The 13219-nt window shown below is 45.0% G+C and overlaps 1 protein-coding gene across 1 annotated transcript in view; it reads left to right on the plus strand.

The window, feature by feature from the left end:
* The window catches only part of EDRF1 (erythroid differentiation regulatory factor 1), a 56466-nt gene extending 47199 nt beyond the window's left edge, over positions 1-9267 (plus strand). Inside the window, exons 23-25 of the mRNA XM_018558902.1 lie at positions 1847-1983; positions 4025-4030; positions 8925-9267. Of these exons, the coding sequence (XP_018414404.1) occupies positions 1847-1983; positions 4025-4030; positions 8925-9096 (315 nt within the window). The 3' untranslated portion in view covers positions 9097-9267. The remainder of the gene's footprint in view (positions 1-1846; positions 1984-4024; positions 4031-8924) is intronic.
* Positions 9268-13219: the final 3952 nt, after the last annotated feature.

Here is a 13219-nt window from a genome sequence, read left to right on the forward strand (position 1 = left end):
AAAAAAAAAAAAAAAATTTTCGGGTTTTCTATGACCTTTTTTACTTCATCATTTCCTATTTACTACTTGCAGATAGCTTGTTTTGAGTGTGTCAAGTCATCGAGGGTATCATTGGGCTCTAATTACTGCAATGCTCTCAAGAGTCAGTCCTCTCCCAAAATGATACTTGCCTAGCCTGGGCCAGGGTTTACTGGGCCAGTAATGTCATGGGTCCCCCCTCTTATCCTACAGCAATGGGTTTAAGGGTCTTTTGGCCGGTTCAGTAATGTCATGGGTCCTCCCTCCTCCTACAGCAATCGGTTTAAGGGTCTTTTGGCCGGTTCAGTAATGTCATGGGTCCTCCCTCCTCCTACAGCAATCGGTTTAAGGGTCTTTTGGCCGGTTCAGTAATGTCATGGGTCCCCCCTCTTCTCCTATGGCAATGGGTTTTAAGGGTCTTTTGGCCGGTTCAGTAATGTCATGGGTCCCCCCTCTTCTCCTACAGCAATGGGTTTTAAGGGTCTTTTGGCCGGCCCAGTAATGTCAGGGGTCCCCGCTCTTCTCCTACAGCAGTGGGCACTCTTTACTGCTGCACTGAATGGCACCCTTGTAATGATGTGGGACTACCATGCAATGCAGTGTTGCTCCGAGTCTAGGCTGCTTGATGATGCCGCCCTGTGCCAGGGATCCATGACGTCCATCAGGACTCGAAGAATGTGGGTTGAATGACACTGGATGTCATTTAACTCTGAAGACAGAGGGCATCTAGGTGCAGAAATAAGTACTGCAGAGTACCGATCCAAAGTAAAGGTGAGTATTACTGCAAAAGCTGCTTTTTCAAAAAAATGTTTTATGGAATTACATTTTTTGGGCTGGATTTCTGCTTTTAAATTTGTCATTTATAGGATTTGGGGGCAGCCGTTTTGTAAATCTTTAGTTCCCTAGATATGTTTGTCCTATAGCTTCATGGCACTCTTTACTGCTGCACTGAATGCCTCTCCTGCAATGATGTAGGAATGCCGTGCAGTAGTTTTCCGAGCCTAGGCTGCTTGATGATGACGCCCTACGTGCTGGGGATCCATGACAGCCTAGACTCAAGAGAATGTGGGTTAATGGTACAGGACATCATTTAACTCAAGACAGAGGACATCTAGTGGCACATGTGAATGGCTGCGTGTTTCTCCTTGCAGCCGCCAGTGACAGCCAGCAGCCTGAAATGCCATAGCGACCCAGGCGGCCCGCACGGCATCAGGGGGATATCCTGGCCAGGCTCCCCTGTGCCCTGGGGCCCCATAGCGGCCGCCTGGGTCGCTATATTGATTGTTACGCCACTGGTAAGGAGGGCCATGCCCCTGAGGGCTTACAATCTAAAAGGGAGGGGCCAGTGATACATGATGAGGTAGCTGTGTGGGAATGAATTGTTTGAGAATGTAGTTGATATTGAACACGTTATATAAATGTAATCTGAATGAAAAAGGAGGCGGCCAGGCTCTTCCTATTCATGAGAAGTACTCCGGGTTATGTGGGAGCTGACTGGCCTTTCACTAAAGCGATGTGTTTTACATCTAGGCCGAGGAGTTGAATCCTGTGGGGGGAGAATAACCCAGCAATGCATTACATTAATGAGCTGTATTACATAAGCCTATCTGCTTCCAATTGATATTCTGCAGCGGAGTAGAGTGAGGGAAAACTGCTATGGGCTGTTCATGCCCGGGACCTCGTTGAATGGGTATTCGCTGAGTGTATTGTGTCTGCTGAATGGAGAAGCTGGAGTCAATCTAGCCGCTCGCGCCTGTTTATATGTTAGGAGTGAAATATGATGGTGCATTGTGGCTGAATAAAAATGTGTCCTTTTCAGGGAGCCCAGGACAGCAAGGAGCCGCCAGGAGATTCGTCTGCCAATCTCTGCATGGAAGAGGTGCTGAAGCTGGTCAATATATTTGAGTCCCGCTTGTCATTTGTCCTGTTACAGTTTATCAAGCTTCTATCTCCAAAGAAGAAGAAGTAAGTATCACTATTCCCTTTTAAAAATGCTGAAGAGGACTAGACCAGTCCCGGAACCCAGAGAGACAGAGAGGGGAATTTATCAAAATGGAGCAGACAAACCCTGGAGCAGTTGCCGGGGCAACCAATCAGCTTCTATCTTCAGTTCAGTGAAAATGTGAAAATGAAAGAGAGAAGCTGATTGGTTGCTGTGCACAACTGCTCCAAACTTTGTCTGCTCCAGTTTTTTTTAAAAATCCCCCTCAATGTCTCTTGATTTCTAGTTTCTTTAGTTATCAGTTCTGTATCATTGTGTCTACTCCAAACTTATTTTGTATCATTACAACAGGGTTAGCTTCACTTTTTTTAAAGCCCAACTCCCCACAAAATATGAACACTCCCCCCACCCCACCCCACCATCTCATCACGCATGGTTCTGTTTTTTTGTTTTTTATTACCTTGTGAAGCAAGGTGTACTCACGTGTTCACTGTCCGGGTCATTTCCTGGTGGTGTGACCCGCTGATCCCACCCCTTGCACATGTGCCCGTTGCAGCCAATCCCCGACAGTTCCCTCATCTTCTGGATACTGAGGGGATCCTACTGGACAGCCAGTAGGACATAACCACATCATTTGAGCAGTGCTGTGGACACTTGAAGAAGAACACCATCTTATGTAAACCATAAAAGAAAGAAGATTTGGGACTGGAGCATCACCTGACCACAGGTTTGGGTAAGTTAAAAGGGCTTTAAGATTTTTTTTGTTCATGGCAGCAATCATTTGGAGGGGGAAGGGGGGGGTGAGCAAGGAATGGGAGTGAGTTTGTTTTGTCCAGAGTTGGGCTTTAAAGTGGAACTGAGGGCAAAATATAAAATGACGTATATGATGCGATCTGTCATTAGCATCAGCACAGCAGGTTTTCTTTTTCTGAGTCCCCGATGTATCGTAGTTTGATTAAATGTTGATCCTGCCAATAGATCTGTTAATTTTCCGACATCTTTTTTTTTGGCAAACGTGGCAGTTCAAGGGTTAGAACGAACTATATAAAACCGACTGGGGCACTTAGAATGTTCCGCATTTATTCATATGGTTTAAACCTATTTTCAATAGGAAAAAATACAAACAAACAATTGCTGTAACTGCTTAGAGCTTTAGTTGGGCTTTTATTTGTTTTTGTTTACTTAAAGGAGAACTATGAGGTGAGCGAAAATCACTCATCCACATAGTTCTAGCCGACCTATGACACTGAAACTGTCACACGTCGGCTCTATAGATCGGGAAGTGAGTGAACACATACCGTTGCTCGCCCACTTTTCGATTATCTCCCTGCAGAGAGCGGTGACTGTCAGTCAAGGCTCCTCGCAGGGATTCTCCTCCTCCCCGATCCTCCAGTGCTGACTGTAGCAGCGGACAAGGGAGGGGGCGGGCATAGCTGGCTCTGCCTCCTAAATAGGCACTCACGCACCACCCAATGTAAGTGTAAGGACTTACATTAAATGATGCCTCATAATCCGATCATCTTCCTTACTGTCCTTTTCAGATGTCCCTCCAGCGCTGGGTGCGGGTCTCCGATCCAGCGCTGACTCCTCTGTCCTCCTTTTCTCTCATGTCCCACGGTGTCTGTGCAGGTGCAGGCCGCTTACCTTACCTTGTGTCTCTCCTTGTCTCCTGTCCGAACATCTGAACTGCGCATGCGCCCGCCCCAAGATCCTTTGCGGCCGCCCAGGACTCTTCAGATGTTCGGCCTGGAGCGTGCGGCGAAGACACCGGTAAGTTTAAACCTGTTTCAAAAGGTTGTTTTTAATGTTTTTGCATATATCTACTTCTTGCTAGCAGCAGATCTATGCAAAAAAACATGATGGCTTAATAACCCTTTAATTTCTCCAAGTATCAAAGTATGGACAAAAAACAATTCGACATCTCCATTCCTGGACGTTATACTTTCAGTAGTAATAAAGTACGGGGACACCAGAGTTTTACATCTTTCATTTCTATTGGAAATACCATTAGGGCAGTAACAAGAGACCAATTCTCCAGAAATAAATATATATTATTGACGTAAGAACCTCGCACCGGTTTAGCTTTTCGATTACCCCGCATCTGGTTGCCTTACTACAAACATGCGATATATTCATCCAACCCTCTTGTGTTTAATTTGCATTCACAAGAAGAAAATAGAAATCCTAGTTGGCTAAAATCAGATGGCACGGAGAGCCATTGTGCGGCCAGAAGCTCCCACAAGATGGCACTAGAGACCCAGCGTAGTCCTCAGCCTTCAAGCTTGCATTCTAAATAGATGCTTGTTTAGTGTGATTGTCCAGAACTGGTAATTGTTTCTGCTCTCCAGTGTCATGATATTTCATCAGCTTAGCACTTTATCCGGTGTAATATGAGGAAACCTGCTTGTCTTTATCTCCTTCATACACTGTGTTGGCTGCCAAGCTGACTGATCTACAGCCTCACGTTGAGTTTTATGTACGGACTCCACTGTAAATTGTAACTAGGTGGAGGTTTGTCATTTGGGGAAATTTATCAAGAAGAGCAGCAGGGAAATATCTTCCACCTGCGCTACAGGTTATTGGGCAAAGCACAGGCACATAGCTCATGTACAATCTCATCAGTGATCTCTAGTGCTGATGAAGGAACTGACGTGAGGCTTACAAATGGATGCCATCTATGTGAAGCAGCGGTTTCTGTATTGAAGTTTTATTGCATGGCTACAGTACATAATACTGGGAAGGAGGAGAGGAAGGCAGGTGCCGATCTTGGTTCTTACTGCTTTTTTAAAATGTTTGTTTATTTAAAGGCCTTTTCTAATGTTGGGTGCCTCCATGCTGTCTAATAACATGGCAGCACTGGCTGATTATCCTGTTGGAGTTGAAGGAACTTTACCCATATCTTCAAAATAACAACAAAGACACGTTTAGAAATGTTTAGTAATGACTAGGCATGCACTGATACCGGTGTTTTGGTACTGAGTACCGATAAAAAAAAATTCGGTACTCGCCGATACAAATTACCGAGTAACGGAAGTCCCATTCAGGAAGCCAGGTGGCATGTAATGACTCGCCACCTGGCTTCCTGATTATCCGGGAAGCCGGCAGCGTGTAAAGACTCGCCACCCGGCTTCCCTATTAACAAGAAAGTCTGTCCCCTCTTACCTTGGTATGTCCAGCCTGTCACCCCTGGGGCCTCTCCAGCCAGAACGCGGCCTTCCTCCGGCACCCAGCCGGAGCTGTCTGGCTGGCCAAACACTGCGCCCGGCTTCTTGATTGGCCAGCTTCCCGACCAATCAGGAAGACGGGCAGCGCGTCATTACACGCTCTCTCGGCACAAGTGACAAGGGAGCATGGAGCCGCTTCCCGGGCCAATCAGGAAACTGGGCAGCGTGTAATGACGCGCTGCCCGGCTTCCTGATAAAGGAAGTATCGGGCGAGACATTGGAGCATTTGGGCGAGCAAGAGTACTCCCCTAAATTCCCGGTATCGGCACCGATATCGATACTAGTATCAGTATCGGTGCATCCCTAGTAATGACAATCTACAAACTTCTAGATAATTGCCGGCTTTTTTGTTTTCTTTACATACCTTATTTTTTTTTTCCTCCCCATTCTCACAGTGGCCATTGTTTACTAAAGGCATAGTACTATATCTCCCTTTACTTCCTGGAACTCTGGCAAATGTGACTAGGACATGTGACAAAGCACATCATCTCGGGGAGGAATATGCCTTCCCCCCGAGATCTTATGAGATTTCCCAGCAATACTCTGCTGATGTAACCTTCCCAGGATGCAATGCTTGGGCACAAGTTACATCATATGTGCCCAAGTGGACGAGGAAGTAGAAAAAATTAATTGTAATAAAAATAAAAATGTTTAATAATGAATGTTGATGATTTCATATCGGCATGCGGATCTGCATCCTGATGATTTTTATGGCCACATTCACACTGATAAAAGCCGGTCTGTTCAGATCCGTGCGGCGTGCATAGCCGTATCGGGCCGCTCCCGGGAAGGACAGGTGCTGCGTGTGATTGCATGCAACTGCTTGTTCTTCTCTATGGGAGTATGCCGCCATGAGCTCACCCAAACTGCACATCCGTGCGGGTATCCGTACTCGGATGGAGTCAGTCTGCGTCTGAGCATGGACACACGCACGGGTGTGCAATTTGGGTGAGCTCATGGCGGCATACTCCCATAGAGAAGAACAAGCAGTTGCATGCAATCACACGCAGCACCTGTCCTTCCCGGGAGCGGCCCAATAGGGCCGTGCACACCACACGGATCTGTTTGGTCCGGCTCTTAGAGTGTGAATGAGGCTTTAGTGAAAGGGGGTAAAGTTCCGCTTTAAGTGTGATGGGTTTAGCTGTCATTTAGCACATTGAAATGTCTCTCTACAACTGGTTCCCTGTGCATCTGTTTTCGATTGATACACATGCTTTCTTACAAATGTTCTTCAGATATCCATTTGATCAGTTTCTCATCTCTAATGGTCAAAACGGAAATGCCAGAACCCCAGCAGAAGGATTTTTATGTTTTACTTTTCCAATAGCTTCTCTTTTGATGTAATGAAAATCTTTAGCAATTGGGAAAACTAAATTATCAAATTAAACTGCACATGTCACCATACTCTTCCACAATCTTACCTCCTTGGAGCTGCTATATAGAGAACTTAACAGTAACAAAAGGGTTTGATTTCAATTAAAGGCAAACACACATTTAAAATACATGTATGTTAATGGTATATCCTTCCAAAGTATGTGCTATTACTTTCAGGTTGTCTTGTGAGCTAAGCAATCCCCACCAGACAGCACAGGACAGGCTTTTGTGCAGCTGGGCAATACAGCCTGGTCCATAACCTGCCCCAGTTTGTGATTGGGCAATAAAGGAGCAGCAGCGCACTGCATGCAGTCATACTTATGCTACTCCTTGCCTGTTTCCTGTAAGTAACAGGGTTCTGGTTGGCACCTTATGCTGCCCCCCTTCCCCCAGTCTGGGTGTTGCTTCACAGGTGACTGATACCAAGTCAGTTTCAGGTACATATACCGGTTATATAAAAAAAATGAAAGCAATATTTTTCACTACACAAACGATTCAGTACTTTGTTTTCTAACTATCTGTCTGGCGTTCATCTATAATTTCTAGCAAGATTGAAAGTAACCCGTCTCAAGTAGAAAGACATCATCCCCGATTGTTTAATTTTTTTTTAATTAAATTACCAATATGTAAAAGGTATTTAGGAAGAATGATTTCCAGGTAAAGTGATTCTTTTGCTGAAATGAAAGTTCTAATGAAAGAGCTTCCTGCAAAGAAGAATGTATCCACAAAAGGGTGTAGAGTTTGGAGAAGGCAGGAGAAGTGAACAACCTAGGACAATATAGGTGAACTGGAAAGTGAGCTGAATTGGTGAATTTTTCCAAATCAGTTATGTTGTCCTAGATCACTTCTCCTGCCTTCTCCAAACCCTTCACCCTTCTGTGAATAGCCCTGCAAATATTTACCTCTCCCACTGTCCGCGCTGCCAAACGCTGCTCCAATGCAGAGAAATCATCACCTGAAGCCTTTTCACTGTCGCTTCCAGAAGTGCTAAATTCCTAGTCCCCCCCACATGCCTGCATTCCTTGCTTCCTCCTTCCAAACACTTCATCACTATATGGTCCAGCAGTGACATGGGGGTCAGTGGAAAGACCAGAAAGGTAGACACCAAGAAGTGTCACTTTCTAAAGAGAAGCTAGGGGGCATTTCTCAGCATTCAGCGGAACTGACAGCGGGAGAGATGAGTATTTCCTTTCTTTGTTGCTCTTTTATTAGAACTATAATTTTAGTGACAGAATCCCTTTGACTTAATATAACCTTTCCTAAATACTAGGGATGCACCAGGACAGGTTTTTCGGTATCAAGTACCAGTACCGATATTTTTTTTTACGGTACTTGCCAATATCGGAAGTCCCATTAAGGAAGCCAGGCGGCATGTAATGACTTGCCACCCGGCCCGATTAGCAGGGAAGCCATCCCCATGCTTCTCGTCACTAGGTAACGAGAAAGCATTGAGCCGGCTTTCTGGCCAATCAGGAAGCCAGGTGCCGTGTAATGGCGCCCGCCTTCCTGATTGGCCAGGCACCCACCTTCCCTCATCACGAGAAATCAGAAACCCGGGCGTCACGTCATTACACGCTGCCTGGCTTCCTGATTGGCCGGGAAGCCGGCTCCCTTGTCACAGGTAACGAGAGAGCATTCCTGATCCTGGCCAAGCGGGAAGCCGGGCAGCGTGTAATGACTCACTGCCCGGCTTGCCGATACCAGAAATATCGGGTTAGGCATTGGAGCATTTGGGCAAGTACTTGCTCAAATGCTCAACATCGGCACCGATACTAGTATCAGTATTGGTGCATCCCTACTACCGTATATACTCGAGTATAAGCCGAGATTTTGCAGCCCATTTTTTTGGGTGAAAAGTGCCCCCCCTCAGCTTATACTCGAGTCAGCGCCAGCGCGTCTTCTTACTTACCTCGCCGAGCGTCGCGTCACTGCTGCTCCGGTGTGCGGCGCTCCGAGCGGGGTCATCTGGCAGTCTCCGGGTCCTAATTTAGGTGGCCGGAGACTGCCAGATGACCAAGGTACCTCGGCTTATATTCGGGACGGCTTATACTCGAGTATATACGGTAAATACCTTTTTAAATCTTGGTCGTTTCATTAAAAACTATGTAAAACTTGGGGGTTTTGTCTTCCTACCTGGCTGTTTTTTCACCCAAGGCCAGAGGTACGTGTTAATGGTCTTTGTTTGTGAAGTGCAGTTTGTTTGCCAAATTTAAAAATGCAAGTCTTTATCTCCAGCGTTTACAGTCAGAATGTGCGCACGTCGTATTTTTCTCCAGTAAGTGCGCAGATAAAACACGTGTAATGTCTGGGTTGACAGAGATTATGTTGTACTTAGTGTCTGAGCTTCGCTGATTTCTCTCCTCCAGTAACGGCACAGAAGAAGAAAGCTCTCTGCGAACCTACAAGCAAGTCTATTCTAGTCTGCTGCGGGCTTCAGCCAGCAAGATTTCCACACTGTCCAAGAGACTGAGCGTGCTCATAAATTTATTGGATCAGCTCACCCCTAAGAGCCAGGCAAATGAGACTGTCATGCAGTGACACACGATGGTGTTTGGGATACAAAGCGGATGTTGTGCCTTGTTAAACCTGCGATTGCTGCTTTGTTCCACTCGCTGCTCGGATCCATCTGTCATTAAATAGAATACACGGCGTGCAAGCCACCTGATGTTTGGGAAAGTAGTTCAAGGATGTCTCTGTCAGAAGAGAGCCGATGCTGCACTTTTTGCAGACTAGCTCGGTGTGTGCAGAAGTGTAATTCATACTTTGCCACTTCTTTTTGGCTTAACCCCGCTGCTGCCGGGATGAAATCTGGGCTGATTTATGTACAGCCACTTACTGTAATGTTTTTAACACCTTACGCTTTGGTTTAAAGGCACTACCTCTTTTTTTATAACTTTGTATAATAAGAGAAACCTGTATATAATCATATTTTTGTTTGCACTATTTAAGCTTTTGCTGAGATGTGGTATCCTGTGCTCTGACAGCACAGAACTATTGTATTACCTCTGTCCACTACTCCCTTTATCTTCTCCTAAGGACCTCCTGTCAGGTGATGTGGACGAGTCAGAATAGAGCTTTAAAAACCTGGGGGATTTATAAGAGGAAGGATAGAGGTCTAATAGCAAGGATGATGAGGGCAAGGATAGAGGTCTTATAACAGGGACGAATATTTGAGAGGAAGGATAGAGATCTAATAACATGGAGGAATATTTGAGAGGAAGGATAGAGGTCTAATAACATGGAGGAATATTTGAGAGGAAGGATAGAGATCTAATAACATGGAGGAATATTTGAGAGGAAGGATAGAGATCTAATAACATGGAGGAATATTTGAGGGCAAGGATAGAGGTCTAATAACATGGAGGAATATTTGAGGGCAAGGATAGAGGTCTAATAACATGGAGGAATATTTGAGAGGAAGGATAGAGATCTAATAACATGGAGGAATATTTGAGGGCAAGGATAGAGGTCTAATAACATGGAGGAATATTTGAGGGCAAGGATAGAGGTCTAATAACATGGAGGAATATTTGAGGGCAAGGATAGAGGTCTAATAACATGGAGCAATATTTGAGAGAAAGGATAGAGGTGTAATAACATGGAGGAATATTTGAGGGCAAGGATAGAGGTCTAATAACATGGAGGAATATTTGAGGGCACGGATAGAGGTCTTATAACATGGAGGAATATTTGAGAGGAAGGATATAGATCTAATAACATGGAGGAATATTTGAGGGCAAGGATAGAGGTCTAATAACATGGAGGAATATTTGAGGGCAAGGATAGAGGTCTAATAACATGGAGGAATATTTGAGGGCAAGGATAGAGGTCTAATAACATGGAGGAATATTTGAGAGGAAGGATAGAGATCTAATAACATGGAGGAATATTTGAGGGCAAGGATAGAGGTCTAATAACATGGAGGAATATTTGAGAGAAAGGATAGAGGTCTAATAACATGGATGAATATTTGAGAGAAGGGATAGAGATCTAATAACATGGAGGAATATTTGGGGGCAAGGATAGAGATCTAATAACATGGAGGAATATTTGAGAGGAAGGATAGAGATCTAATAACATGGAGGAATATTTGAGGGCAAGGATAAAAGTCTGATAACAAGCAGCGTATATAAGGGCCAGGATAAAGGTCTAGTGCCATGGGGAATATATACGAGAGCCAGTATAGATGTCTAATAACATGGAGGAATATATATGAGAGAGTCTAGAGAGTTAATAACATGAGAGCCAGGATAATGGTCTAATGCCATGGGCAATATATGCCAGAATAAAGGTCTAATAACATGGGGACTTTATAAGAGCCAGGATAGAGATCTAATAACATGGGTAATATTTGAGAGCTACGGTAATGGTGTAATGCCATGGGCAATATATGCCAGAATAAAGGTCTGATAACATGGGGGCTATATAAGAGCCAGGATAGAGATCTGTTAATATGGAGGAACATATGAGAGCCAGGCTAGAGATCTAATAACATGGGTAATATTTGGGAGCTAGGATAATGGTCTAATGCCATGGGTAATATATGCCAGAATAGAGGTCCAGTAACATGGGGGAATATATGAGAGCCAGGTTAGAGGTCTAATAACTTGAGGAAATATATCAAAATGGGTATAGTATTTATTGTGTGACGACTGTGACTTAGTGGACCGACTTGCATTACTGACTTTTGATTTGCAACCTTTCTTGATGGTGGAGGCCGTGGTTGGGGGAAGAGTCCGTTTCGTTTATAGACTTGTAACATCACATGAGCCATGTTTTTCTTCCTCTCTTCAGTTATACTTTGTTCCCAGTAAGTGTACATCTTACATTTAGCCTCATGCTCAGCCAGTGTGTGATGCTACGTCAGTCATGAGAGGGGGGCATTCACATAAAGGGCCAATAGTTGATTAAATGCAACCTATACTGGGAACATATTCACCTCCCTGAAAATACATGTTTCCTAGCGGTCATGCTGATCCAGTTCTTTCACTTACTTCAGACAAGTATGTAGCTTCAGAGTTTTAACTTTCCTTATCTACATGCCCATTCACTTTTTAAAGCGTTAAAGCCAAAGACAGCCAAGCAAATATCATTTTTAGGAGCTCAGCAGCGATAGCTTCCATAGTTCTTTAGAAACAGCTTTCCTTTAAAGTAACGGTGTCACCTGATTAAAAAAAAATAAAGCCCAGCCGGTAAGGAAAGTAATACTCACATGCCACCCACATAGGCAAGTTATACTCGCATGCCACCCGCATAGCCAAGTAATACTCACATGCCACCCGCATAGCCAAGTAATACATGCCACCCGCATAGCCAAGTAATACATGCCACCCGCATAGCCAAGTAATACTCGCATGCCACCCGCATAGCCAATACTCACATGCCACCCGCATAGCCAAGTAATACATGCCACCCGCATAGCCAAGTAATACTCACATGCCACCCGCATAGCCAGTCTTCCGAGCTACTTTGCTTACTATTTTCAACTTCTGACACTTCTGGGTGTGCCAGATTCTTGGTCCTTGCATTCGACTCCATTGTTTTTTTCAAGCCGATCCTACTTGTATGACAAAGGGGCAGCAGGTGGACTTACAAACTGCAGAGGGTACCATGCATCTGACACTTCTCGTAGTATGTCTGGTGTAAGATATTTTTAGACCATCATCTAGGTGTGGCTAGTGACAGAACTAAAGTTGTCCCTGGGAGGAGACTTCTATACTCATTGTGACAGCAGTGTAGTTGGCCAGTCGGAGGCAAGGTGGGTATCGGGACCTTCCACAGGGCTTCTGAGTGCCCAAATTGCTGCACATCTGCTAATGCTGCAAATGTTGAGTGTCCTCTACAGCAGTGGTTCTCAACTTGTGTAACCTCGGGAGCCACATTTGTCCTCGGTCATTAAGTTGCGACCCAAGTCGCACCTCAGCTTGGGGTCCAGTATGGGCTGTGCTGTAACGGAGCTCCATCCATATGTGCATTGCTTGTGCAGCTTTCTTGTGCTCCCTGAGAGAGTGAGCCAGAATGTGATGTCACTCCAGTCCAGGCACCTCTACAGGACATGTGAGGGAGCTGTAAGCAATGCACGTATAGATGGAGCTCAGTGACATACCCGCACCCCACCTCAAGCTGACACTCGGCGTCAGACATATTTTGAATGGCTGTTCAGAGCGAGAACTGACAGCGCTGTTCTCGGGGGAGGCCGAGGAGCCTCTCACCTTGCAGAGTGGAAGGCATGTGGCTGGACAAGGGGTTGCGACCCACCAGTTGAGAACCACAGCTCTACAGTGAAAACAGAAGCACCATGTTGCAGCCAGTTCTTTATAACTGGTGATTAATTTTGGTTGCTGTGGGCTACTGTACTGGCTTTTTTTTCTATACAATTGATAGGTGATCCATCCAAAATAAATTAGACAAATGTTTTACCTTTAAAAAAAAAAAAAAACTCCAGTTAGGAAAATGCAGCAGCAAAAGGACATTATTGCAGGTTTTGTGTTGGAGGCCTCACTGCTGAACTGCATTGAATTGTGTGTAACGGGTAGTATGTCGTACAGCGTTCACCAAAGGGACATGTTCGGAGCCATCAATTCCTTACACCGAGCATTAGACTTTCTTACTGCCTCCTAGTTCTAGTAAATGCAGTATTGAGCAGACTTGTGATCATCGC

Source organism: Nanorana parkeri, unplaced genomic scaffold (genome assembly GCF_000935625.1).
Source record: "Nanorana parkeri isolate BGI_ZX_2015 unplaced genomic scaffold, ASM93562v1 scaffold2, whole genome shotgun sequence".
NCBI lineage: Eukaryota > Metazoa > Chordata > Amphibia > Anura > Dicroglossidae > Nanorana > Nanorana parkeri.